General features: G+C 34.7%; 2 protein-coding genes across 2 annotated transcripts; one reads left to right on the top strand and one right to left on the bottom strand.

The window, feature by feature from the left end:
- Positions 1-1,548: 1,548 nt before the first annotated feature.
- Positions 1,549-12,388, bottom strand: LOC137400231 (glutathione S-transferase 3-like). The gene is made up of 5 exons (XM_068086558.1): positions 12,305-12,388; positions 8,125-8,285; positions 7,326-7,424; positions 3,616-3,857; positions 1,549-1,988 (listed from the first exon to the last, which is right to left on the bottom strand). Exons 2-5 carry the CDS (start codon positions 8,258-8,260, stop codon positions 1,824-1,826), a joined length of 642 nt encoding a protein of 213 aa, XP_067942659.1. The 5' UTR covers positions 8,261-8,285; positions 12,305-12,388; the 3' UTR covers positions 1,549-1,823.
- A 7,507-nt stretch (positions 12,389-19,895) lies between these two features.
- On the top strand, positions 19,896-22,412 carry LOC137400574 (glutathione S-transferase 3-like). The gene is made up of 4 exons (XM_068086902.1): positions 19,896-20,031; positions 20,968-21,066; positions 21,189-21,430; positions 22,248-22,412. The coding sequence occupies exons 1-4, from the start codon at positions 19,896-19,898 to the stop codon at positions 22,410-22,412; spliced, it is 642 nt and encodes a 213-aa protein (XP_067943003.1).
- Positions 22,413-27,100: the final 4,688 nt, after the last annotated feature.

The raw sequence follows: 27,100 nt of genomic DNA, 5'->3' as shown, positions 1-27,100 counted from the left end.
ACTTATTGCATTACAGGGGAGACAACTTCAAATTTTAGTTTTGTTTTTTAAATTATATTGTCAAGCTATGATTTTTGCAACAATTATAATGACCATGAAAAGTGAAAAAAGTCAAACGTTTTAATTAATTTACTATATGATGTTACTTCTCATACCAGTTATATTGGAGTTATTCTACTTTCTCAAATAATCTCCGCTGTTATTCCACTTGTTACTGTATTGGGCTCCGGTGGTTAAATGATTAAATTATTAAATGATGGTTTAAAATGTACTATTACCAAAATTATTATTATTAGTCTAAAATTTTTAATTCGTGAAATTTTTTTGAATACATAAAAACCAATGCTGGCTATAGTCTATTTACATATATTTCTCAAAGTTTGTCCGTGTCTCTGTCGTGTATGTCTAGCTATAGCTGTTAAAATCTTGGAATAAAGAATCCGTATCGCAGAAAATATGATGTCTTTCCCTTCCGTTTGCTAGTCCAATGCTTAACAATTAATCGATGGATTTATTAGGCGATATATGTCATTATATGGGAGCAAATAAGCTACCGCTCTTCGTTACGGCGCAACATGATAGCGCAACGTCATGTAGGGCAGTAGCGTAATTTTATGTGTGCTCAATCATGAAAGCAAGTACTTGGCTCTTATCAGTAAGCTTACTCAAATTATCCATTGGCAATGTGCCAGGCTAATAGCAAATGGCAGGCAACTGCAATACCCTTCATTGTTTATAACCTAATTTTTAATACTCGGGCAATGCCGGCCATCCAGCTAGTTACCTCTAAACATCAGACAATCATAAAACAGTGATGTGCTGGGCAGCAAGATGAGTTGGCATTAAGATAAACAGCTTTTACCAAGTGGTTGTTGCAGGTACAAAAGAAAATGGTGAAGGAAGTTTGTTTCTACATGATCAATGTTCATAACATAACAACAGATAGATGGTAAAATGTTCAATTATAAACTCCTGTATAACTTTCCCAATCGGACTCGTATATCAATTGTACATTTTACTCCGTTATTATTCCATTGTCATTAATTCTATATTGAGTTTGCAACACTTGTCGCTTATAGGGCTGTCATAATCAGACAATAGAGTTACCGCCAATGGATGTACAGAGCTGTCATTATTGACTGATGGACATGTCATCATTGATTCTTAGATTTGTCACTATTGACTTGTGAAGCTGTCACTATTGACTTATGGAGCTGTCGCTATTGACTTATGGAGCTGTCGCTATTGACTTATGGAACTGTCACTATTGACTAATAGAGCTGTCACTGTTGACTTATAAAGCTGTCACTATGGACTTATAAAACTGTCACTATTGACTTGTGGAGCTTTCGCTATTCACTTGTGGAGCTGTCGCTATTGACTTATGGAACTGTCACTATTGACTTATCGAGCTGTCACTATTGACATATTGAGCTGTCTTCATGGACTTATAGAGTTGTCATCAATGACTCATTAAGCCATCACCATTGACTTATAGAGCTGTTACAATATACTTATAAAATAGAATAGTCACTACTGTCACTCCGATTCAGTTTTGTTCTGTATTTTTAAAAAACAGCAACAGTTTTGTCATGTCGTTTCAGAAACCAGCAAGCAGTTTTTTCATGTCAATTTGCAAAACTTCTTTAGGCATCAGTTCATCACATACGTATATTCAAAAGCATACATACATGTGGAAGTGAAAGCAATACAAAATGGCTTGAAGCCAAAAGGAAAATAAAGAAGAGACAATATTTTACTCAGATATGTATTTTCAACTAAACTAACATGAAGTCCATAAAGTGATATACGTATCATTTGATTTACATCGGGGTCTGTGGTCGTTTAGCAAGATATGCACTGATTTTGGAGTCAGCTTCATATGCAGAAGTAAACTCTTTGGCCCATGGAGTTATCTCCATTGCGTCTGGAAAACCGAGTTTAGCAAATTCTAAGGTTGTATAAAGCCAAACATCTGCTAGCTGAATCTGCAACAGAATTTGAATCAGAGTTTAGAAATCTGTAACAGCAAAATATTGCTTCAAATCGTGTCTTACTTTTATACTTTCGGCTATCTGGGAGTCTGTTTTGCTACTATATTTTTTACATAATAAAATGGTTAGAGTGTATATGCACAGAGCAAGCTCGCAAAGTAAGAGATACCAGAAACGATGTTATTGTGTGCCATAAAAAACCTTTGGGTCCAGTTAAAAACGTTTTTGCATAAAAAAGGTAGCAATTGCAACTATCAAGTTGAGCTCTTCAACTGTTCATGAAAAGCTGAGAGCTTCAAAACATTAATAACTCACTATTAATATTATTAGTATTATTATAAAAGTTTTCACAGTCGTGTAGTGGTAGGTGACTGGTTTTAGTCCGTGTTGAGTCCGAGTCTTAACAAAAGGCCAAAGGACCCAACATCTTCCTCAATTCTCAAAATGTGAGCTGTTCCTAAGATGGCTGTCTTCTGCATAGGAACAGTTCACATTTTGAGGAAGGTCCTCTCTTAGCGGAATTGAGGAAGATGTTGGATCCTTTGGCCTTTTGTTAAGACCCGAACTCAACCCTCACTTTTATTACTATTAGTGTTGATACTGTTATCATTATTATTATTATTATTAGCACTATTAGTATTAGTCTGATTATTACAATTAAATCATTATTAGAAATGTAAGACGTGAAAGTAATTGTCTCAAACTGGTGATGTATTTTGTCAGAGAACTAATTGTAATATAACTCCCACTTCCAATAATTTTTTAAGTTTTAGTACATGCCATATTTTAGTCTACAAATACTATGATAAAAACAGCCATGATCCAAGGAAATAGAGTTTGTTTCTATATAATTCTTGCATTTATGTGTCACATGACTGCTGAGATCCACCTATATAAAATAGCTGGACTAAAGCTCACTAGAGAAATACTTTGGTATCCCCTAGTGTAAAATTACAGTTGTTGGCAGGAAATGGCATTCGAGAATCTTTTGCTGCACTCTTAAAGAGAAGAGCTCATAAGTGTGGTCAATATGTACAACATGTAGACTGAGATCATATGGTATCTTTGTGGTGTTCGAATGTTCATAAAATATATGATATGCAGGCTTTTTTGGTTTGGCAATTATTACCAGAAATTCAGCTGTCATTCCTACATTATTGCTCAAGAGTTATTTTACGACACCAAAGTTATTATATCACTCAAAGTTATCCTATCAGCCAGAGTTATCTTATCACTCAGAATTATCTTATCAGCCAGAGTTATCTGATCACTCAAAGTTATCTTATTACTCGGAGTTATCTTGTCACTCAGAGTTATCATATAACTCAGAGCTATTTTATCAGCCATAGTTATTTTATCAACCAAAGTTATCTTATCACTCAGAGTTATCTTATCAGCCAGAATTATCTTATCAGCCATAGTTATTTTATCAGCCAGAGTTATAGTCAAAATTATTTTAGCACCTTGAAAGCCTTATCTTCTTTTGTACCAAAGTTGAATTTTTCACACACAAGTTATCTTATCCTGCTAGAGCTATACTGCCTCTCAAACTAAAACTGCAGACAACAAAAATTAAAAATTATATGTTCAAAAAAATGATTTTAACAGCCAAACAACTTACCTTGTCAGCCAGGAGAAATTTGGGATTGCCACGTTTTTCCGAAATGGATTTGATATAGTCGAGTCGCTTAAGAAGATCTGATCGTATATTCTCGACAATCTTATCGCTGTTCTCCGGTTCTGGGGCCCGCTTCAGGAATTTCCAGTAAATGTAATTAGCAGAGTAGTTATTAACAAACTCTTGGAGTACCTCTACTATGAGATCATTCAGCGTCTCGTTCCAAAGACCTTCTCCAACCAGCCCTGGAGTATACATCAGGTTATACAAGTAGACTTGATCTGCCAACTAGATATGAACAAATATATAAGACGCAACAAATTAATAAAATGTTTGGCTACACGAGAGGCAAGCTCATAAACATTGAAAACTTAAATTAATCGAGAATTGCGTGTTAGTGGTATTAATAGCAAGAACTACCTGTAAAACTTCTGTCAGATGTTTAAAACTAACTGCACAGTTTAGCTTGGTTAGTATTCATTAAGTCTTGCTTGCAATTGGCAAATATGACTTGGATATAAATCTTCCATTACAAACATCAGTTACTGGTAATCTTAGAGTCTTAAAATTGATACCTCGTTATTGTCCGTGATTACTTTAACATTCAGCGGAACTTTGCAGAACTACCAAAACATCTAGCAGGTCTTGCAATTTTTTATGACATATTTATAAATCTCAGAGTTTGTTTTTTTATCATCTCTTAGTATAGTTATAGCGATTGCAATAATAATAATAATAATAATAATAATAGTAATAATAATAGCAATAAAAATGCGCTTAGCAGAGGATTTGATGTTACTACCTTCAAGATGACAACCAGCGATCTAAACCAGTGCAGCTGACTGTAACGATGAATGATGGTGATTACGCCAACTACATTGATTAAAATACTCACACCTGCAGTGCTTGGGACTAGTTAAGCTTGGAGCTATTCATTAGCACTGTATGGTGTAACATAAATAATTAGTGAAGATTAAGACTACTAGAATACCATGCATTTTGCTGATATATGCATATATATACTCGTAAACCAAATACACTATTTATATGTATATAGCGAATGTGAATGTATATATATATATATATATATATATATATATATATATATATATACACATACATATAAATCTCAAAGTGTGTGTGCATATGTGCGTGTGTGCGTGTGTACTAACTTACTCAAATTATCCTGGCAATGTGCCAGGCTAATGGCAAGTGTCGGACAACTACTTTACCTGTCACTGTTTATAAGCTGATTTTTAATACTCGTGCAACACTGGTCATTCCGCCGGTATTTGCATATAAGTATATACATACTTATATACATATAAGCGTATATATATATATATATATATATATACAGTCAAACATGGATAACTCGTCCACGGATAGCTCGAACACATGGTTAATTCGAACATTTCCTTTGGTCCGTTCCCACGTAATGATAAATTGCTATAGATAACTCGAACTCAACACTGTTAATTCGAACTGTTTTTTTGCCCAACAGCTACCGAAACGGTTGTTTTCGCTTTAGAAAATCACTTTATTCAAAGCCATAGAGGTAAACTTCATCTTTTCGTAATTCATAAGCGTCGTTATTACCACCATCGGCAAAATATTTTTGTCAACGACTTTTCTAAAAGTTTGGTGAACTTTGATTTATACTGCGATACGATGAATAGCACGGGCTAGCCGGGTCACGCGCGCAAGAATTTTCGCCACGCACATACAAAACAAAAATCGCATGTTGTTTTGTATGTGCGTGGCGAAAATCCTTGAGTGCGTGACCCGGCTAGCCCGTGATGAATAGTTTTCCGACGTTGATTCCGTGTTGAATCAACGTCGGAATGTTGAATGTTTAAAATGTCTTAAAAAATGTTGTAATTAAACGTATACGTTGTCTGAGCTACAAAAAACTATTCATCGTTTGACCTAAACACAGAATACGTGTGTACATTCAATAAGTATCTATTAAAAAAGCGTGAGTAATATAGAATGTACCGTAAAACCTCGTAAAACTTCTAATTGAACTGCCTCGGAGTGTTGCTCTTAACGAATCCCAGGTAAAGTAAGGTAATCTGCATAAACTTCAAGAAAAAATGGCAAAATTGATCGTGGGTAAAACCCCAAAAGAAAAAAATGTCTTTTCTTTTGAGCATTTCAACAACGATCAAGTTTTGCCAATGTCAATCTGAAAAACGTCCTGGCAATAACATCACCTCAAACAACAAACCAATCTCAAGTGATAGAAAAATCTTTATACTTTTTCATGAAAACGTTTTAAACTTTACATTAGAAGCATTTAATTTGAAACAAGCCATTTGTGCTTTTGATTTATATTATAGTTTGTATATGTACATGTATCTACTAATAAATAAGTAAATACATGGACTTGTGACAGTGCTCTGATAATTTGAATGCTCTGATAATTCGAACACTTTTGCTCGGTCCCTGGAAGTTCGAGTTATCCATGTTTGACTGTATATATATATATATATATATATATACAGATAATGGTTGAGACTTCACTGATATAGTGCTCAAAGTGGTCCACCGAGCCTGTATAAGTACAAAGATGGAAAAAGTTTTTAGCAACAGTTTATTACTTAAAGTTTCATGATGCAAAATGATGTTAAGTTTACACCAATCATCAGATAAAAAATTGCATGACACAAACACAAAACCAAGAATACACTAAAAACACCAAAATGAAGAGTTACCTGTATAAGTACAAAGATGGAAAAAGTTTTTAGCAACAGTTTATGACTAAAAGTTTCATACTGCATGCAGTAATCATCAGATGCTAATGTGAAGTGCTTGTGTATAATACTTGGTCAAATCAAGTATAAAAGCCTAACAGAGAGGCAATTTAAGGACAGATTCAACAACCACAAAACATCCTTTGGTATTAGTGACAAGAGAAAGACCACCGAATTAAGCAGATATATATGGCAATTAAAAGACGAGGGAAAAGATTTTAGTATTGACTGGAAAGTAATAACAAGAGCTAAGGCCTGTCAGAATGGTGTTTCTAAGTGCAATCTATGCTTAACTGAGAAGTACTTTATAATTTTCCAACCCCACATGGCTACCCTGAATCAGAGAAGTGATATAGTAACATCCTGTAGACACGTCACCAAATTTTACTTATCTAAGGCTAAGCTCACCAATTAACCAATTTAATAGTTAGGCTTTTATACTTGATTTGACCAAGTATTATACACAAGCACTTCACATTAGCATCTGATGATTACTGCATGCAGTATGAAACTTTTAGTCATAAACTGTTGCTAAAAACTTTTTCCATCTTTGTACTTATACAGGTAACTCTTCATTTTGGTGTTTTTAGTGTATTCTTGGTTTTGTGTTTGTGTCATGCAATTTTTTATCTGATGATTGGTGTAAACTTAACATCATTTTGCATCATGAAACTTTAAGTAATAAACTGTTGCTAAAAACTTTTTCCATCTTTGTACTTATATATATATATATATATATATATACATACTTATATACATATTAGTGTATATATATACATATATAAATGTATATATATATACGCTATTTCTATACTTATGCTGTATGTGTACGGTTGTAGCATTTAAAAATGTTTTCAGAACCTGAGGAATGTAATACCGAATTTTATTACTGCAGATAAAGACTAAAAAACTTGGAAGTTTATATTCCTCTTCAACCACTATCACACATCCTCTTACCAAATTTCTTGGCTACATATCTAGCCATGGTGTTAGAAAGACACAGCATCCCATCCTTTGTCTTTAGGGTTGGAATTTGGCCAAGAGGCATCTCAACAGCTGCAATGTAACAACAAACAGATTATGCCGGAAGTCAAGCCTTTTCATGTATAATTCATTTTGTCAGAAAACGTTTAAAAAATCTACTAACAAGTAGCTGAAGAATAGTTTCAACTCATAAAGTTCATACAAGGAGTGATATGTGTCTGTTGTACTTGTTTTAGCCATTTACTTTTCTGGTGTGATAATTTCATTTCACCTTAAAGCAAAAGAAAAACTTACTAATTACTTGTAGCGTTACTATATGTACTAAATTTGTGGTTCATGAATTCTATCAGTTGTGATCATTTTTGGTGTTTGAGGTAAACTGATTGCCAGGATGTTTCAAGATTAAAATCAATAAAACTTGATCGCGATTCAAGCGCTCAGAAGAAAAAACAATCGCAAAATGATGTCACTAGTTGTTATTATTGTGATAGTTGATATGGGAAATTGCGTTCAAGTAAAAGCGATACGTGCCTCTATTTTGTCAGTCTCTTTGCAATTACAGATGTCATAACTGTACTTTCGATTGATCTGAGTGTTTTAATCGCAATCAAGTTTTATCAATTTTAATCTTGCAACATCCTGGCTGTCATATTATCTCAAACATCAAAAGCAATCATAAATAATAGAAAAATACCGATATTTTCTGATAAAATCTGCAACAATTTTGTGCAAGTCCACTTTTAAAGCGAATAGAAGGTATTTGGCTTCTTACTGGCTCTTATAGTCTGCCATTGTCGGCCATCATGCCTGATATCCTGGAAGTCTTCTCCAGCTATAGCATAGAGCATGCGCGTTGCTTCCGCTCTGCCTTTAGCGTGAAAGTATTCTAATCTGTCTTGCTCAGCCATTTTATATAGTTCTCTCGTTTGAAATCTGTAAAATGAAACTGTACAAAATATCCTGGAAGATGCAACCTCTCGAGCTTTTTAATGATCTCTCCTTGATTAGAGCAGATGGCAGCTGTGAATGATGGAGCAGTAAAAAGAATGTTAGTTTAATGAACCTAATCAGGTATGACTCAACCTAATGACGCAAGTGATTTGAAAGCAAAAAACAATCAACTGCTTTATTGAGATAGAGGAAACTCTTCCCCTCACTACTGAGAGCTAATGTGGAGCATCTGGTCTACTATTTTTCTCTAGCGATCAGTGATTCCAACAGAGAAGACTATTAGTCAAAACTATGAAATTATATCTTCTGTGTAGAATCAATTGTTTGTCTGCTGTTGTTTGTATGTCCATTTAACAGTGACTGGTTAAAATACGTGCCCTAAACGTGCTTGAGAATGCTAAAACATGCTTGCAGTAGGCTACAGTGTGTTGTGAGAGACCATGATGTGTAATGATTATATGCCCAATTATTCCTAAGTATGGCAAGGTGGCTGCATGGTTTAATGGTAGTGTGGTTGGCTGTCCATGTGAATGTACGAGATAGATTTCTGTAAAGCACGATCGTTTTCCTAATGCTCTTATCTGGTTTTGGACAGACATGGCTCTTATTATAGTAAAGATTAAAATATTAGTTTAAGTTACTAGCTTAAGTTACTCCAATTCATTGGATAAAAAAACTTGGCCAATGACAACTACATCACTTGCCACTGTTTAGAAGTTGTTTTAAACCTTGAGCAAATGTGTAGCATTAGAAGTAAGAAATGTTTTTCAACAATCTATTTTAGTTATGCCTCGAGCTTTTGAATATTTGGATTATGCATTGGCCAGGCACACAGGAATAAACAATACTTTCATTTAAAAGTTAGAATAGTAAATGTTGTATATGTTGATTAAACATATACAACATTTATTTACAACTTTTTATTACCCGTGCAATGCTGCTCATTCAGCAAGTAGGAGCATAAAACTACTTATTCAGCAGCCTCTGTTGTTGCAGAAAAGGGTATTGTGTAGCAAAACCCAACTACCGTTTAACAAACTTATCTACAGAAACTATCTGTTATACTTAAATTTAAAAACTCCACTTTACTGACTGTTAAAATCTACTGAATATTTTGCAAAACAAATGTTGATGCACTATACATTGCATACTATGAGAAAGTACTTTTTCATAGTATGCATTTTGCATACTTTTTCATTGGTTTAGAAAAACTTTGCTATAATGATGAAGAAATTATTTTTCTTCCTTTTCCGCTATATTTCTTTCTTAAGTACCCCTATGCTAATGCACCTAGGACGATCTATTTAATGATAGCATTAAAAACTGTTTTATTGCTTGTTAGCTGCACACTGCAAAAATTTACAAAAATTATTACAAATTTCGGCAGATCATATTTGGGCGACTATAACAAAGAGCATAGCCAAGAGGCTAGGCAAAGCTCTCTTTGAGATTTTGAGTTGGATGCCCTTCCGTCACCTTACCTAACCTTTTCGGGAATTAATTTGCAACTCGGAGTTTCCTGTTTGATACTTTAAACTCTCAGGTTACAGTCGCTCCTGTTAAAACCATGTAAACCACTGATTTTATCAATTAAAATCAATTGAATAAGACCAGAAACTCCAATCAATAGTACACCTGTGACAGATTGAAATGATCTAGGAGTAAAAAGAGGTCCATGTTGATCATTCACTTCCAACCCTATCCTAGTCGTAAAGTAACTTATCAGCTTACAATTGAGTAGTTGTTTCACATCTATCAATCATACAATGCACACAGTGAGTTGCGCTCTTTGATAGCCTTTTGAAATTTTATTCCATATACCACATTAATCTTTACTATCATAAAAACTATGTCCGTCTGTTTGTCTGCTCATCTGTCTGGAACTGCGCCTAGATCATTGGACACACACTGCAAGAGAGTCCAACACGTTATACTTGAACTACCACTGCACCTCTTTACCATCTTGCAACATCACTGAATAATTGCGTACATACTGGTTATACATGCAGAGCGCGGAACTGCCAGCACACTAATTCCTTTTAAAAGGAGCAACGCACACTCACTGGTAATTTGAACATTGCGACACTGTAGCAAATATATATAATCTATTAGTTCACTTATATTTAGATTATAGTAATATCATATTTGCATGCGCGTCACTCTTCGTTAGATTGATCTTTTTTCAGCTATATTTATGTACATTTTCATTTTTTTGTGCTACTCACTAAGAAACAATATTTGCAAAAAAATTGATAAATTCTTTTCAGCATCCCAACCAGCCTAATGACCAAAATCCTACTCTCAAAGTAGCAGGTGCTCTTAAGACATCGCAAAAAACTAATTCATTGAAGAGTCTTGAGTGACACCTCATCATGCACATCTGTCTACAAGTTTAGCAAATTACATGTTCTGGTACCAGGATATTGTGAAATATTTATAGCTTAATTCAAACACAAGCTTAGACACAATCTAAGCTGATGGATCTAAGGATCTAACGTGTTTTAGCATTTCACTACTGTAAGATAGCCCTAGAGCTCTAACAGACTATAGACAGTTTTAGTTTCTACATTTAAACAAGTTTTAGTTAGATATATTTATACAATGAGAAACACTATGAAACCGTAAAAGCATAAATGAAACAAAACGCAATTGAAATTGTGCCGAGCAAAAGGATCATCTACTTTTTGAAAGACAGTCAGCAAAGTTTGTGACATTTTCTCAATTAGACTTATTTAATCTTTCATACTTGGTAGACACTAGTCTGAAAAGCTGCATGTGAGGTCTGAGAAAGTACTATAAACAGTTTGTAAACTGTTATGTGACACTCACAGATATACGGTATATATATTTATACTGGCCTAAACACTTAATCCTGAGAACAACCAGATGATATAGTCGCAATTAGCAGCCATATTAACTTATTGAAAGGCTGTCTTATCTTTTTGTACTCAAAAGACAACAATAGTGAACACATAAAACATTATATTCTCGTAAATTTAATTTAAATTTAACGTTCAGTGTGTACCTTAAGACATTAGTTGCAACTCAGTTTTAACAAAAGCCAAAATTACAGTCTGTTAAAATTTTATTATTGCTAGTAACTTTATTATTTGCACATCAAACGCTTTTAAACAATAACCCATATACAAAGAGTTAGAGGTATCTAAAAACTTCAACACACTTCAATCAACTTAAAAAAAGTTCAATTTTAGGCAAAGTGATAATGATCAACTGCTCTATTAAAATAAAAAAAACACGTTTTTTCGGACCTCTTCTGACTAAGAGCTAATGTGGTGCATCCGATCTACCAATTTCTAATAGCTCAGGAGATCAGTAATTCTAACAGAATAGGCTGCTCGTCAAACGCAAAAGGTATGGAACCATATGAGAGCATAAAACTAACTGTTCAGCACTTTCTATTGAAGCAGCAAAGGTTATTGTGCAGCAAAACCTGACTACAGCAAACTTGTACCTACAGAAATTGTCTGTTATATTTATACTTCTACAAGATCTACAAAAACCTAAAAAGAAAAGCGATATCTTGATGACAGTTCAACTTACTTGTCTCTATATATGTATCACTAAAAAGGTTACAAACTCTAGAAAACATAAACAATCACCTTCCCTGATATGTGCTACTTTTCCTAATCAATCCCTAATAGATTTATGCATAAGAGTTGCACTTATGTTTGCAGTAGTGTAGTATATTTTCATTGATTTGTGTTCCCTGTCTGCGATGTGAGCTAAAACTAGTCAGTTGTATGGAAACACACCTCAGAATTCTGTAGAAACTCCTAGGTGACTTTCAAGCAGCTGGAAAAGTCAAAAATAGCTGTTGGAAATAATATCAGTTCTACTAATACGCGTTCTCTCTGAGAGAATAGAGCACACTTTTAACAGGTAACTAACCGGCTTTTATCACAGCTTTAGTTGTAATAAATCTTATTAAAAGTTACCATTCAGCCACTCTACTCTCTAGTATAACATAGTAACCCACTTACCCTACTCGCAAGCGTCTGAAGCCAGTGCCTGTTCAAGACAATCTGTCAAGTTAGCTACGCTACTGACACTGATAATGGGTCAAGTAGCAAATCAGAACGCAGAGAAACTAATTAAATTTGGCACGTAAAACAAAAAATGTGAGGAGTGCCGATCAATATCAAAGAACTAAACATCAGATTTCAACTGCTCCATTCATGCCTTTCATTGCTATGGTTACATTTCATTGCTATGGTTACGCTTCATTTGAAAGATAATTCTATGGAACATTTATGCAACACGACCGGCTGCGTTGGCAATGACTTCAACTATTCTGCTTGCTTTGCTGGTAAACAGAAACCATGTTTAGGTTCTAATAGTTAGGCTTGATGTTATTCTGCTAACTGTACCAAGTTTATATTCTGTATGTTTGAGCCATCGTTCTTAGCTTTCACCTCGTAGTACTTTTTCGATAGACTAACATCATTAAGATGATATAAAACAATTTCTCACATTAATCAAAAGGCAGCAAAACTAAAAGCAAGACTACTGTTTAAAATTGCTAAAAGACAGGTTTAAATTGATTTAATAGTCCCAATAATTCACACTTAAAATTAATACTAGTTAAATTCCCCGCTTCCTTCGGGTAATAAAAAAGTTTTTGTACAGAAAATTTACTTTTAATCAGTAGAAACATTTACCATTTTAGCTTTTAAATGAAGGAGTTTGTCTATTTCTGTGTACTGTGTTTATTTCTGTTTGCTGTGTTTATTGCTTTGTTATTCATACTGTACCAGCTGCAGTGCGTACTACAGATCTATCCTGATTGCGATAGTCTTGTAGGCTATATGAGTTTAAGCATTTTTTTCACATATAGGCATGTATTTTTCTTCTGGTATGGCTTCCCACATTTTTCTTCTGGTATTGCTTTAAGCATAACTGTTACACTCGCTGCAGTGTTTAACCTTGAGCCATGAAAGAATGGCATGTGTTCTAAGTATGTGCCCAATTTATTCCATGGTATAGCCAGTTGGACGGTGCAGTGTATTGAATAAATGGCTATCCGCATAACTGGATGTTGTGAGCAAATTTCTCATTCTTAAAACTTTATCCCTATAGCTGAACAGATAGATGGACAGACAGACGGACAGACAGGCAGATGAACAAACATTGAGATTTATATATATGTATATAGATTATAATAAGATGCGAAGGAGGTCATAAAAAGACACAAGGCCAAAAATAGCTATTCTCGCTTTCAAACTGCTATTGGCGCTTCCCGTTTTTCTTAGTAACTAAATTGTGTTTACTCCTACATACAAATTGACTTTTGAGAAAAAATTTTGTAAGTCAAAAGAACTTGAACATATACTGGTATATTAAAAAAAACTGCAAATCTTTTGTCTTCAAGTGATGATTTCTTATATAAATGATTAAGATCAACAATCGGAGGCTCGTAGCCTTGATGAACCTTTGGTATTTTTGAATTTGTGCTGTCCAAAGCACTCTAAAAGATTATCCTGTATACTAAACCACCCACTTCACAGCTACTCTTCATAAACACAAACCACTGAGCACACCAGATGTAAAAATCTTGCCGTTGCTGTGTTTAGGACATTCTTATATCATAAGTTTATTTTTTTAAATACTATCAATTTTCCACGGTATTATTTTTCAACACCGTCTGATTTTTTATTTATCAAATAAAATGTAGCTAAAAGTGAACATGTTTGGTCATAGCTGTAAGGTTAAGAGAGCTGTGAAGTGCCGTAATGCTAAATGAAACTCTATAATTGAATTTAAGGCTTTCTAATGCTAGTAACACACTACTCACACTTTTTTAAAGAATGGCAAAAACCGCTATAGCAATTGTATAGTTTAGGCTAACCGCAAAGCAATTGCAGTTGTCATGGTTACTTATGACTCTCTTAGTCTAGCTTGGTGAAAGCATAAATTGGTTTTATGTTAACAATTGGCATACTCACAATTACTCAGCTCAAATACAGACACGCTGGTGACCAGATGGTGTTGACCTGCAAATGATGAAATGATTGAAAACATGTGGCTGCATTGATATGTATCATGATGATATCTGTTATTTAGTTTAGAATCCGGCCTGTTTGACAACGAAGATATCAGCTTCACACTCTGTTTGGCTGTAAAGCCAAGCTAGCTGTTTGCATCGATGAAAATACAGAGCCAAGACAGCTAACGTGGGCACCAGTACAGACACAGAAAAATTAAACATAGGGCCTCTATTCATAATAGGACCTCTACTTTATTTTCTGACTGAGGGAGTAAGTCAAATTAAAATTCCCTTCTTGCTATTAACAGCGGCCTTTTTGGAAATCAAACCTCAACCCATTGCTCGCCAGTTATTGACTTCAAACCACTCAATTATTAAAGCTTAATACAGCCACATCAACACTGACAACAGTAACAAAAACCATAATAACCACCATAACAAACATAACCATGACAACCACAACCGCAATAAGAACAATAAAGTAAGGTTTTCATTCCCAAGCTATGGCAACACAAGTTAATGTTTCAAGATACCGATGACCAGCATACGTCCATTTTATATAGAAACACAGGCTAGCCATGTATGTCAATGTTCACCTCGTGATGCTTTATACACTATCAACACTTTTTGCTGTTACTCTTGTTGTCGATATATTGCTTAACAACATTTTACATTCAAATATATTTTCAAAATTCATTTTATCTTTATTTGAAAAATGTTCTTCAGAATGGCTAACTTTTTATATCTGGTAACTTTTAAGAACCTAGTACATGAAAACGCGCTCTGATTGACCAATGAGATGTAGGCAATGTGGAAATATTCTGAACAGGCCCAAACATGCTGGTATTAGTACAGTCTTTGAAATTATGGAAGTATTGGAAGTATTTCAGTGCCTATATTTGTGCCAAACATCCAACCACTGTAGTCACGCTATCACTGTACGTCAACAAAAGCTTATTAATATGTCAATATGTCAACCAGCATAATGCCTACTATGAGAGACAATTAACATTTGAGCTTTTCATAATTAGACTGACACCAGCAAAAAGTTTACACCAGCTTGTTTCATAGCTACTGCCTGCATGCCAACAACCTCGCAACCAGGCCTGCCAACTCTCACGTATTGGGCGTGAGACTCACGCAATCACACCAAAGAAAAAATTGAAATGAGTGAGAAACGCGTGAGATTTTTGCCCCAATTTCCACAATTTTATATATACTATCATTGATACATCAATTGCCCCAAAACCAAATCTCAAGCATTGCCCCACTCTTGGGTTGGCAGGCCTACTCGCAACAATGTGCGTAAGTTTACACAGGTGACTAGCATGCTTTATTCATAGCAGCTTTACCGCAGCAGGTCCAGTGCCATAGCAGATCCAGTACCACAATTATCGGTGTGATAGTCGGGTAGCCAGGCAGTGTCATAAAAGCCATTATAGACGATGATCTAAAGAAAAAGATTTTTAGTCGTGCTTCTGTCAAGTTGTAAGAGCTAAACCTTAAACATAAACATACAACTACTAGAAAACTTTTTACAAACATTTGCTTTTAACGCTGCAGCGTAAACCATCTCAAACCCGTTAGATTTCATGCGCTTTTGCTTCTAAACACGTCTCTCCTCAGAAGGGCTCCTGTTGATGTTAGCACACGATGTTCCTAAAAACACTGACTCCAAATACTGAATAACAACTGTACACCATACCATGACATAGTTTTTTAAAAAACAATCTTAATTTGAAAGTTTTGACAGCCTGAATCCCATTAGCATTAGCATTTGTGTTTAGAGAAAAATAATGGGTAAAAAAGAAATGAGAGGGTTGAAGCAAAAAAACTAGTATCAACAGAAAATGGTTTTATGACCTCTAGGATGACCTATGACCCTAAAATGGGCTAACACTTTTAGGATGGGCTATGACCTTTAGGATGACCTATGATCTCTAGGTTGACTCATGACCTCTAGGAAGATCTAAGGCCTTCAGGATGACCTATGACCTCTAAGAAGACCTATGATCTCTAGGATAATTTACGCTACAGACAATGTTCTATGATAATATGGAGTGAAAGCTGATTGACAATGACAGCCATCAGCAAGCTACACATTAACAGAATATTGTTTATCAACAGAGCTTAACAAATAGGAACTATAGAAATAGTATGAGGGTACATGTTCAGCATTAGCTCTTGTAGGAAAGAAGGTATTGAGTGGCAGAGCCTTTTCCTAGCAATCTTACATATATATCTACAAAAGCTATTAGTTATACTTTATTCTGAAATTCCATTTTCTTGACTTCTGAAATCTATTGAATTTTTGCAAAACAAATGCCAATACGTTATACATGACATACTAATAAAAACTACCAAATTTGAATAAACACAACTTTTGATTGATGCATAAAAAGATTTGCTATCATTATAAAAACAGCCTTTTTGTTTTTGGTGTTTTTCAAGAAAAATTTTGCTAAAGAATGTAGAAAAGTACTATATAATGATACCATTAGAAAATATTTTATTATCGCTAGTAGCAGTCTGCATGAACTCACAAAAAATGTAACACATTTTAGCAAATCTTACTTGGGTGGTCGCAGCCGGCAGATCTGTACTACCAATTAGACAATTGGCTATGGAAGCCTCTCTATCACCTTTGCTCGCCTTTTTCTAATCAAACTGCATTTTGTGGTACTTCTGTCTGGCACTCTATATTACTGAACCTGCAGGTACTTCCCTCAGAAACATGAAAAATCATTAGATGAAATCAATTGAATAAAAGCACACAACTCCAACCATTATTCAAACCTGTAATAATTGCATCATTGCAAAGACAAATTAGATATACATGTAGGTAACCCAAGGTGCTATTAATTCTGCAGATGGCCGGCATCAAGAGGCTGCTTGGTTTGCAAAGTTACCGGTGAAGTAAAAATGTATGCGAAATCTACTTTTTAGAAAAACGTAACAAAACCGTAGAAAAACGTTAGAAAAGATGATTCATTATTTCAAAATACGTACATAGTGTTGCTGGCGTTGTTTTCCAAGATATAAAAGCTCAACTAGCATTCTAAATCTGTCATAAGCTAATTATCCTTTGCTTAATGATGTCATCTCCTAATAAAGCCCCTGCTGCACCTGGTTCGGAATGTTTGGTATGACTGACAACGGCTTGGGATGGTTATGCAACATTTGAGCCGGATTGTATTTGTCTATGGCCTTGTTCACAGAGAGAGCCAGCAAGACAAGATTTTCTGGCCGTCTGTTTTCACTTAGTTGTGTGAAGCCTGAACTTTTCAAATATCTTTCTATTTAATACCTGGTCATTGGGAAGCAAGTTGAGTTGGGCACAAGTACCTGCCAGTACAGCTCTAGACGTCACTTTTCAAAACCTTTCCATCTACCAAGTTTATGACACTTGTAGAAAGGAAGCTAAAACTTTTTACAAAACAAAACAAGATAATAAAAGTTCATCTAAACTGAGAAAATTTATCAAGAAATGGAAGTATCACCCATTTCTAGGAATATTGCTTAACCCTTCAAAAGCTTTCCAAATTCTGCAGTCAGACTTGGACTACTATAGAACCCTCAAGATAAGCAGAAGAATTTCAGATTCTCTGGTTAACCAGAAAACAACCATGGAGTGAAGTAATTCAGAAGTAGAAGCTATGGGCATGTCTTTAGGATAAAAGATGAAGCGCCTGCCAACATTGCCATCGCAAAATACTGTAATAAACCCCTCAAGATGCGCAGAGGAGTGTCTAAGTTCATGTGTAGGAAGAATCTGCAGTCAGACTTAGATACTGTAAAACCTCTAATTGAAAGCCATGGTACTCTATTTTTCAAACCTGCCTCTATAGTGGCGGTTAAATAGAGGTGGCGCTCAAATAGAGGCTGGCGTTGTATTTTTTAAACGGCTTGTCAGAATTTTGGGAAGATAAGTTTAGCCCCTTTATGGGTGAAGTAAATGTCGCCTATATTTTCACTCCTTCCGGTAGAGCAATATTAGCCCTTTTGAATGCAATAAATCTGCTAACCTACCTCCGACTTGTCAAAGATCTCTTAATAAATATACATTGAGAAGCCGAAAAATATCTCTACCAGTTGATATCTATTGTTTGTAATTAACCGGAAATGATATTGTAGCCTGTGTTCCGCTTTGAAATTTTTTGGCGCTTTCAAGTTTTTTCATTCTAAACTTTAAGACATATTTTTATGTTATATCTATATTTAGGAATGTTGCATAAAAGCTCATTTCACTCTTTGATGTGTTTGCTACAGCTTTCAACCAAAACTTGGGTTTTATGTGAAATAGAAGCGGAGTTACGAGCGTCGATACATTGTAAGATCAGATTACCGCAATGATGCTATCAAACAATAAATCTGCAAAATTATAAGTTATAGATGAAAAATCTATCAAATGCTACAAAGATATATTCAAGAACAAGTGACATAAACAAACCATACTTATATTACATACAGAAACAAAAGTTAACGTATTTGGAATAAAGATATTTGCATTGTTTGCTCGGTCAGTTACATTCTGATTGTTGCTTTTGATGAAGCAAACATCTTCTGGTTGTTCAATACCTTCTACAATGTCTTCTGACCTCAAGTCTTCTTCTGCATTGCTGAACTAGTCGATTTTAACGTCAAAACAAATTTTTAAGCAGATCAAAACAAATACATGTAGGATAACGTATTTATATACATGCGAAACTTCAGTACGTTAAGCATAAGTTTTAGCCTAAAACTAGTCGTTCATATACCATCTTAAATGTAAACCATTTCACACATTTCGAAGTATCAAAACCGCGTTAAACAAAGAGCTGTGAGCCTTGGAGTTGAACAACTAGAGAATTAATTGTTTTTGATGTAAATGATTCATTATTAATACGATTTTGTGGACACTTTTCTACTGATCACTTGCTATTATGGGTTCGTAAAGATCCAAGATAGTAAAAGTGGAAGTCAAATAGAGATGGCATTTAAATAGAGGTGGCAGCGTTCAATTAGATGTTTTACGGTAAGTTAGTTGTTAGCGTTAGCTAATCAAAAATGTCTCTCAGGATAGGGGGAGGGAGAGAGATGGTGTGTTGTAGTAAATCCTTTTGGCAAAACTTGAGGAAAGGAAGTAGTGAGGCTACAAAACCATCACAGATGAAGAAAAGCTTCTGCTAAACTATTCTGGAAAGTTTTGTCAAGTCATGGTGCCTGAATGGCAATGGTAATCAAGCTAAATGGTAACCAAGCTAAACGAGGACGGTAACCAAGCTAAATTTTTATAGAAGTTAGCAGTGTAATGATGACATGGTAAATTAGTTCGACCGATATTCAACGAATGAACTGTAAGCAACCTTGAGGGCTAATGATTAAGTACAAAGCTATATAAATGATAAGGAGCAAAGGAAGGTGCACCATTCTTTAAGGATCACATCTTTAAGGTTAGCAGTTTAGTATATGATATGATGTACATCATACGCAACTATAGCACTTTCAGTAGATATCTTATTGCAATAGATACGACATTTTTTACATTTAGTTTTATGAATAGTTAACCTGCAACTACTTTGGTAGAAAAAACGGCAGCAAATACAAAAATGGGAAAGGAAGATAAGTTGGTGTACTTCAATGAAAGAGCCCGAGGAGAGTCAATTCGTATGCTCTATGCTCTGGCAGGGAAGTCTCTAGAAGAAGACAGGCATGACTATTTTCAATGGAATAAACTAAAATCAAGTAAGACTCTAAAAGGTATCTGTCTGTTCACACGCTGACAGGAAACCCTTTTGTCGAGTATAAAGAGTTAATAATTAGTAGATCAGAGCGTTAAAGCGGGTTAGCGCTTGTATTATAGAGCATGTGTAGCCCTTGCGTTAGTGTCTGTCTCATTATGTAACAGTTGATGTTGTCTGAATGCCAATTGATTAGGTATGATTACGTAAGAGGTGAACTTTCAGCTGCATAGTGAACTCTGTTCTTTGTTACATAACTTACCTTTTGAGTTGTTGTCTTAATATATGTTTAGTGAGCGAGTCACAAGTCATTTCAGCTAAATAGACATCTGCGCTTTTACTATCCAACAAGGGTCTCAATCTCAACTGGTCAAAGGAGGTAAAGTTGTTCAAAGCAGCAGTCTGTCAGCAATGCTGCTTTTAGCTTAGTATAGCTTTCTTCCTTTTTCTTCGCTACTTGTATATACATGTATATGACCATCGCTGCTCTAATTAGAGCAAGTGGTCAAAATGTCTATCTTTTTTAGCTTAGCAATCAGCTCTCAGGTTTATCTATCCAGTCACTAAATTCACCTCTGCCACTATCTTCATAGGTTTGACTAGATATGATAACTTCCGTGATATCTCAATCTTGCCGATATTCTGAACCTCTCAGGAACTGAGTAAAAACACTGAAAAATTACAGGTTTTGCTACAGCATTTAATAGCAAACATCTACTTTACATTTTAGAACTCGCGAATTATATAAACTATAAAAGAAACTATAAAGAGTTTTTTAATGTAAAAAATACACTTTTAACTGATTTTAGACTCTTTCTCAAAATAGAAGCTCTGCAGTAATTCTTGTTATATATGCATATTTAATAAGGTATGCCAAGTATGATGTAACGTTATAAAGAACTTATTTCTTCTAATGACTATCTCTTTTTTTCTTTTATAGCTGTCAAAACTCCTCTTGGACAGCTGCCAACTCTTACAACCCAAGATGGAACACTCTGCCTTTCCAACACCATCTCTAGATATGTCGCTAAAAGATTTGGTAAGTTGAATATTCATGCTATAATTCTATACGCATTAAATAATATTTAATGCGTATAGGAAATAATTTAGGAAATATTATTTCCTAAATTTACAGTTAAAGAAATAATCATCATATTTCAGGGCTGGTTGGAGAAGGTCTCTGGAATGAGACACTGAATGACCTCATAGTAGAAACTCTCCAGGAGTTTGTCAACAGTCTAATAGAACAAGTAATAATCTGGAAGGTTCTTAAACTTGCCCCAGAACCTGAGGACAGTGAAAAAGTTGTTGAGGGACAGAGAACAGAACTCCTAAAACGTCTCGTGTACATCAGATCGATTAAAGAGAAACAGGGCAAACACAAGTTTCTTCTTTGTGACAAGGTAAACTTTGTGGATATGTAAACTGCTACTAACATCAAACATACAAGTAATTACTACTTTCTATATTGATCTAACTCTAGAAATACAGACTGCTCAATAATTCTAAATTTCGCTCCAAGACATTGTTTTGTAGCAGCTGATAAACATAGATGTAAAGTTTCTTAGAAAATTCATAGAGGTACATAATTGAATTATTAATGCGATCACAGCCAATCAAATCTATTATACTAAACTAATTGTATCAAAAACTTCTCTTTTAAAAGCTTCCTGTTCTCTTGCATACTAGCCAGGGATAATTTGTGTAGTGTTCTAGCTATCCTGAACTGAACAATTTTGTTTGAAAAGTTCGCTTGAATTGAGCAGAAAATAAGAGTTCAAGCATTTGAAATACAACTTCTGATTGCCTTATCTTCTAGAGCTACTGCATAGACCTGCATTGCATAGACTTGTACTGCATAGACTTGTATTGCATAGACTTAAATTGGTTCTCTCTATGACTATGTTCATACAACTTCTTAAAACTGCGTCTGACTCCTGTAATTGATCACAATTATTGCAAAAATATCACACACGAATATAATATTACAAGAATATCTAACAATAGTAAAATATTAATATTGATATTACAAAAATATCTAATACTAACAATAATATTACAAGAATATTTAAGATCGTATATAATTATATGATCTGCCTCTTTCCCCAGTGACTTTGAATCTAGTTAAAATCAACACTTGTAATAAGTTTCACCTAGGTATAAACCAATATTTAGCGCATCCAAATGCTGCCATTACTTTATAATCACTATACATTGTAGATGCAACTGGCTGACGTCTGGCTATATACCACACTGGAATTTTTCAAGTCAACTTTTGTGGATGCGATGGAGATAACTCCTTGGATCAAAGAGTTTGCTACTAACTTTCAAGCAGACTCAACAATGAGACAATATCTTGCTAGGAGACCATATAGCCCACTTTAAATAACTACTTTAACTATATTTTTTGATTTAATTCTGATTAAATATAAGATAAGATAAGATATAGATGTATGAGGTTTTTGTATTAGACAGCAGTAATATTGGGAATGATAGACATCAGAATTGGTAGCAAACAAGTTAGAGTCAACTGGCAAATTAAGTGGAATGAAATGATCACTTTTTGGTCGCGTGTGGTGACAACTCCAAATCATAACTTATATCTATTTGTTTTGTATGACAACGTAAAGGATTATTGAATTTTCACAAAACCCTTCACTGAATTGTCTAAAATTCTAAGATATTGATAGATTAGTAACATCCTAAAATTTGAGTTGATTGTAACTTTATTTTGCCAGCTAATGCTGCCGAAAGCAAATCAGTCATGCAGATTAGAAAAAATTTATAACAAGATAATTCACTAGCATTAAAAAAGAAATTCTTATGGTACAATGATGTTCTAGATAGAAAAAATAGAGATATATAGAATTAGATATAAATTTGTTTACATATAATTTGTCTCTCAACACAGATGCTGATGCAAAGAAACTCTTTTTAAGACCTTAAATCTTTTACATTAGGAGAGTTTTGAAAAGTGTGCTATTGCGAGGTGCACATTTTTTAGTTAGCATTTTGCTAGTTATTTCTCATGAGCCTCTACACTAACATCAACTAGTGCACTTAATATAATACTAATTAGCCAATTGTTAAATCTTATAGAAAAAAGCTGCAATAGATAGAGATGTGTTGGAGGTAAAACTTCTTTTCAGTACAATTTTATCATGTCTCTAATATTAATTTTACTAGAAAATGGAATATTCTGTACAAAATATAAATGCATAAACTATACATGTATAATGAAATATATATTCACAATTATTTATTCAAAGGAATAATTCACGATTTCAATGACATCAACTTGAAACCTTGAGTAGCTCCCTCACGACATGAAAATGGAATCCAATTGATGCAATTGTTTTGCTTTAAAACAAAATCATATTTACATTAGCTTGATATATTATATTTTTTATATACTATATATGTCGTATAGACTGGGATACAGATCATAGCCTTGTCATTTTCAATACGGCTTTAGCTGTGGCCAATGGTCAAAAACCAAGAAAATAGATTTATTCAAAGCCATGCTGCGACACAATACTGTAAAGCTTTCGGAGTGAAACTCCCGGTGTTAAAACACTGATAACCCTAACACCCACTGGATTGACCTAATAAATGTCATTCACCAGACATCCCTCGATATGTTCAGCGTGAGACAGCAATATGTTCGGTGTGAGACAGCGTCAAAATCTACACTGGTAGAGAGGTTCATGTTACATTTTAGAGCTTGTACTTGAACAATAGAGTGATTCCCCTCAAGCTGTAATTTAGACCAGCAAGAGATGCATTCTCAAACTAACGATCAGTGAGAGTTGATGAACAACTTGTCTTATAGACAAAATCTTTAGACTGGCTAAATATTTTTTTAAACAGTGTGCCCATGAGTAGGTACTCTGTGCACCCGTATTGAGACAGCTAGATACTCTGAAAACACCAAAGAAGTGTTTGAAGGTATTAAAACTGCCACTGATCCAGCAATTTAGTCTGAGAGCGTTCTTAGGAAGAAAAATGACTGTAATTTACGAGCAATCCGAAAAGCTTGATAGATGGATTGAGGACTGCAGTGAGCTCTACAGAGATGAAGGCACCGCTGATCTCTCTTTTATTAATAGCTTACTCTAAACATTGATCATAACCATGACAAACCCTACGTTGGGACAGAATCATCAAAACAATCAACAGTCCTCCGCCTTCAGTGAAGCATGAGATAATGATGGAATTCTAGCAGAGCTATTAAAAGCAAGTGTGAAAACCCTAGCAGTGGTCTCTTGTTTCTCATCAGCTCCTGTTGGTCTTCTAAATTTGTGCCTCAAATCTCTAGAATGCAAAAATAACCACTCTATGCAAGAACAAAGGTGAAGGAAAGGATTGTAACAACTACTGTGATGTTTTTTTTATTAAGCGTCACCAGGAGAGTTCTTGCCATTAACTATATTTAGTATAATATATTAACTATATTTAGTATAGTTAATAGGTCTATGAGTTCTTGCAAAAACCTGTCACCTTCAGCAACTAGCAGAAACTATTTATTCTGAGTCTCAATGTGTCTTCAGGGCTGTGTGCTCGACAAATGATATGGTTTTTTACAGTTTTTTGGCGGTAGGAAAAGCCAGGAGAACAAAGACAGCTCCTCTATATTGCTTTTATTGACCTTACCAAAAGCCTTTGACCTGGTTGACAGAACATCTCTGTTTTTGGTCTTAGCCAAAGCAAGTTGTCCACCATCTTTTCATGATGGGATGCAGGTCGGAGTCCTGTGCAACTGCAACTTATCCAACAGTTTCCTAATTAAGAGAGGCATGAGACAAGGCTGTTTGCTTGCTCCAAACTTGTGCGGACTGTGCTTGTCTTATGTCTTCCATGTGACACACTTTAAACTGTCAGCAAACACAAGTTTTTTTATACTGTCCCATGAGGATGGTGACTGATTCAACCTATCAAAGTTTAAGGTCAGAGGTAGGACTCAGAAAATAATTGCAAGGAAACCGCTATATGCTGGTGTTGCTGCATTATGTTCTCCCTCAGCTGAGCAGTTGAAGGAATCTTACTAAAGTTCACCTCTATAAAGTCTGCATATTAGGTATACTTCTTTGTGATAAAGAGACCTGGGCTCCATACTGGTAACAAGAGTTGGAGTTGAGTGCCCTTTGCTCCTTCAACCTCCAGTTTATTGTAAGTAAGACCTGGGAAGACAGAATGACAAGTAAGAAAATCTTCAAGATTACTGGCTGCTGACCATTGTCAAGCAGGTTGAAGTTTTTCAGACTTCGTTGGGTAGGACATTTCCATAGAATGTATCGATACAGACTCCCTTGTCTCCTGCTCCATAGAGTGCTGGAAGATGGCACAAGACAAACAGGAAGCACACACCTCCACCTTAAAGATGTTATGAAATGTGACCTCAAAAACTTCAACACCGATTCCATCTCCTGGATATCACTCTTCACAGACTGTGGCAACCGGAGGTCAAGACTCTGTGCTAGTTGCCTTCATGATACCAAGGCCAACCTAAAGGGTTTGCGACAAAAGCGCATATTGCATCACAGATGTGAATGAATATTGATGTCGAGCATTTTTACTCGTGATAGATGCATGCTAACACATACACGCAAACGTGTAAACACGCATATGCACACGCATATGCATACGCATACGCACACACACGCACACACATGTATGCACGCATGCACACACACTCACCTGCAATTACGCACGCATGCACAGACACATGCACACCCGCGTATGTATGCACGCATGAGCTTACACGCGCGCAAACACACATGCATACACACACACGCACACACACAGGCACACACAAGCACACTTATATATAGGCCTATTTAAATAAACATACATATTTATAACTATATATTTTATATATATATAATATATACAATTTTTATATATGTGTGTATACAAATATGTACCATATATATAATATATATACACATATATTTTTTATGTGTATACATTATATACATATATTTTTTAAGGAAATTAACAGCGGCAGAGAATGTTATATAGTTATAACATTATGTTATTTATAGAATAGAAGAAAAATTTTAAAAGAGGAAACAGTCTATTAAGCTAGAACAGTTTTGAATTCTAAAATGTATTTGCTAGTTTGGGGTTTGGAGAATATTAGAAGTAGGCAGCCCATCATTGATCAATTAGAGTGGGTAATCGATCAATTACAGTGGGTGATTGCTTTTTACTAATGAAACTGTTTAACTTTTTTTAATTATTGCTTTTTAAGAAGTAAACATTATTATTCATTTGTGTTTTTGAGAAACCATTGTATTTACAATTAATTAGGTTTTCTAATGACAAAGTTCCAAAAAGATATGGTTAGGGCAAACTATAATTTACTATAGACTGTTCTAGAAAGAATTCTATTGGATGAGGCAGAAGCTAATTGAGTTACATTACCAGACAGATAAATTGATCACCAAACTGCTCAACAATTTTTTAAAAGATTTGTTGGCAAAGCTTTAGCTTTGGAATTGTAAAACATCCTTCTTAATTGATTAAGCTAACTGGTTTCTTTGACAAAAACAAATATAATTAATCTACTACAATAGCTGGTCATTTTTGTAATTGATTAGGTAGGTTTGAGCTTCAATATTTGAGTAAGCTTAAGAGCAACAGTGTTTGTTTTAGCGAACACTTTTTATAAAGTAACAATCCTTATAAATTACAGCAAAAGAAGAATGAGACAACTGCTTGTGATTACATAATATGCATGCTTTCTTCAATGTCTCTCAGGATAAAATCTTGATTCATTGGGTTTACAACAATTAGCTCATATACATGTTTATGATTCATTATACATATGTACATCTTTTTATTTTTCCTATAATTCTTGGTCTTGCTTCCCAGCAGATGAGAATTTCTCATTGACCCAGATGCAAAAGGAAGATGACTCCTAATCTCAACATACACTCAATGTATACATGTATATAATTATTCTTCGCTATTTTGACTCATTGTATATTCTATAAGTTTGCTATCACCTGCAGTTATATAAAGTAAGTGTAGCTAATTTCTAATGCTTAAGAGAACAAAGGGGTGGGGTA

Source organism: Watersipora subatra, chromosome 7, assembly GCF_963576615.1.
Source record: "Watersipora subatra chromosome 7, tzWatSuba1.1, whole genome shotgun sequence".
Taxonomy (NCBI): Eukaryota; Metazoa; Bryozoa; class Gymnolaemata; order Cheilostomatida; family Watersiporidae; genus Watersipora; species Watersipora subatra.
Note: the sequence above shows the minus strand (reverse complement) of the source record. Positions and strands in the feature narration are given on the sequence as shown.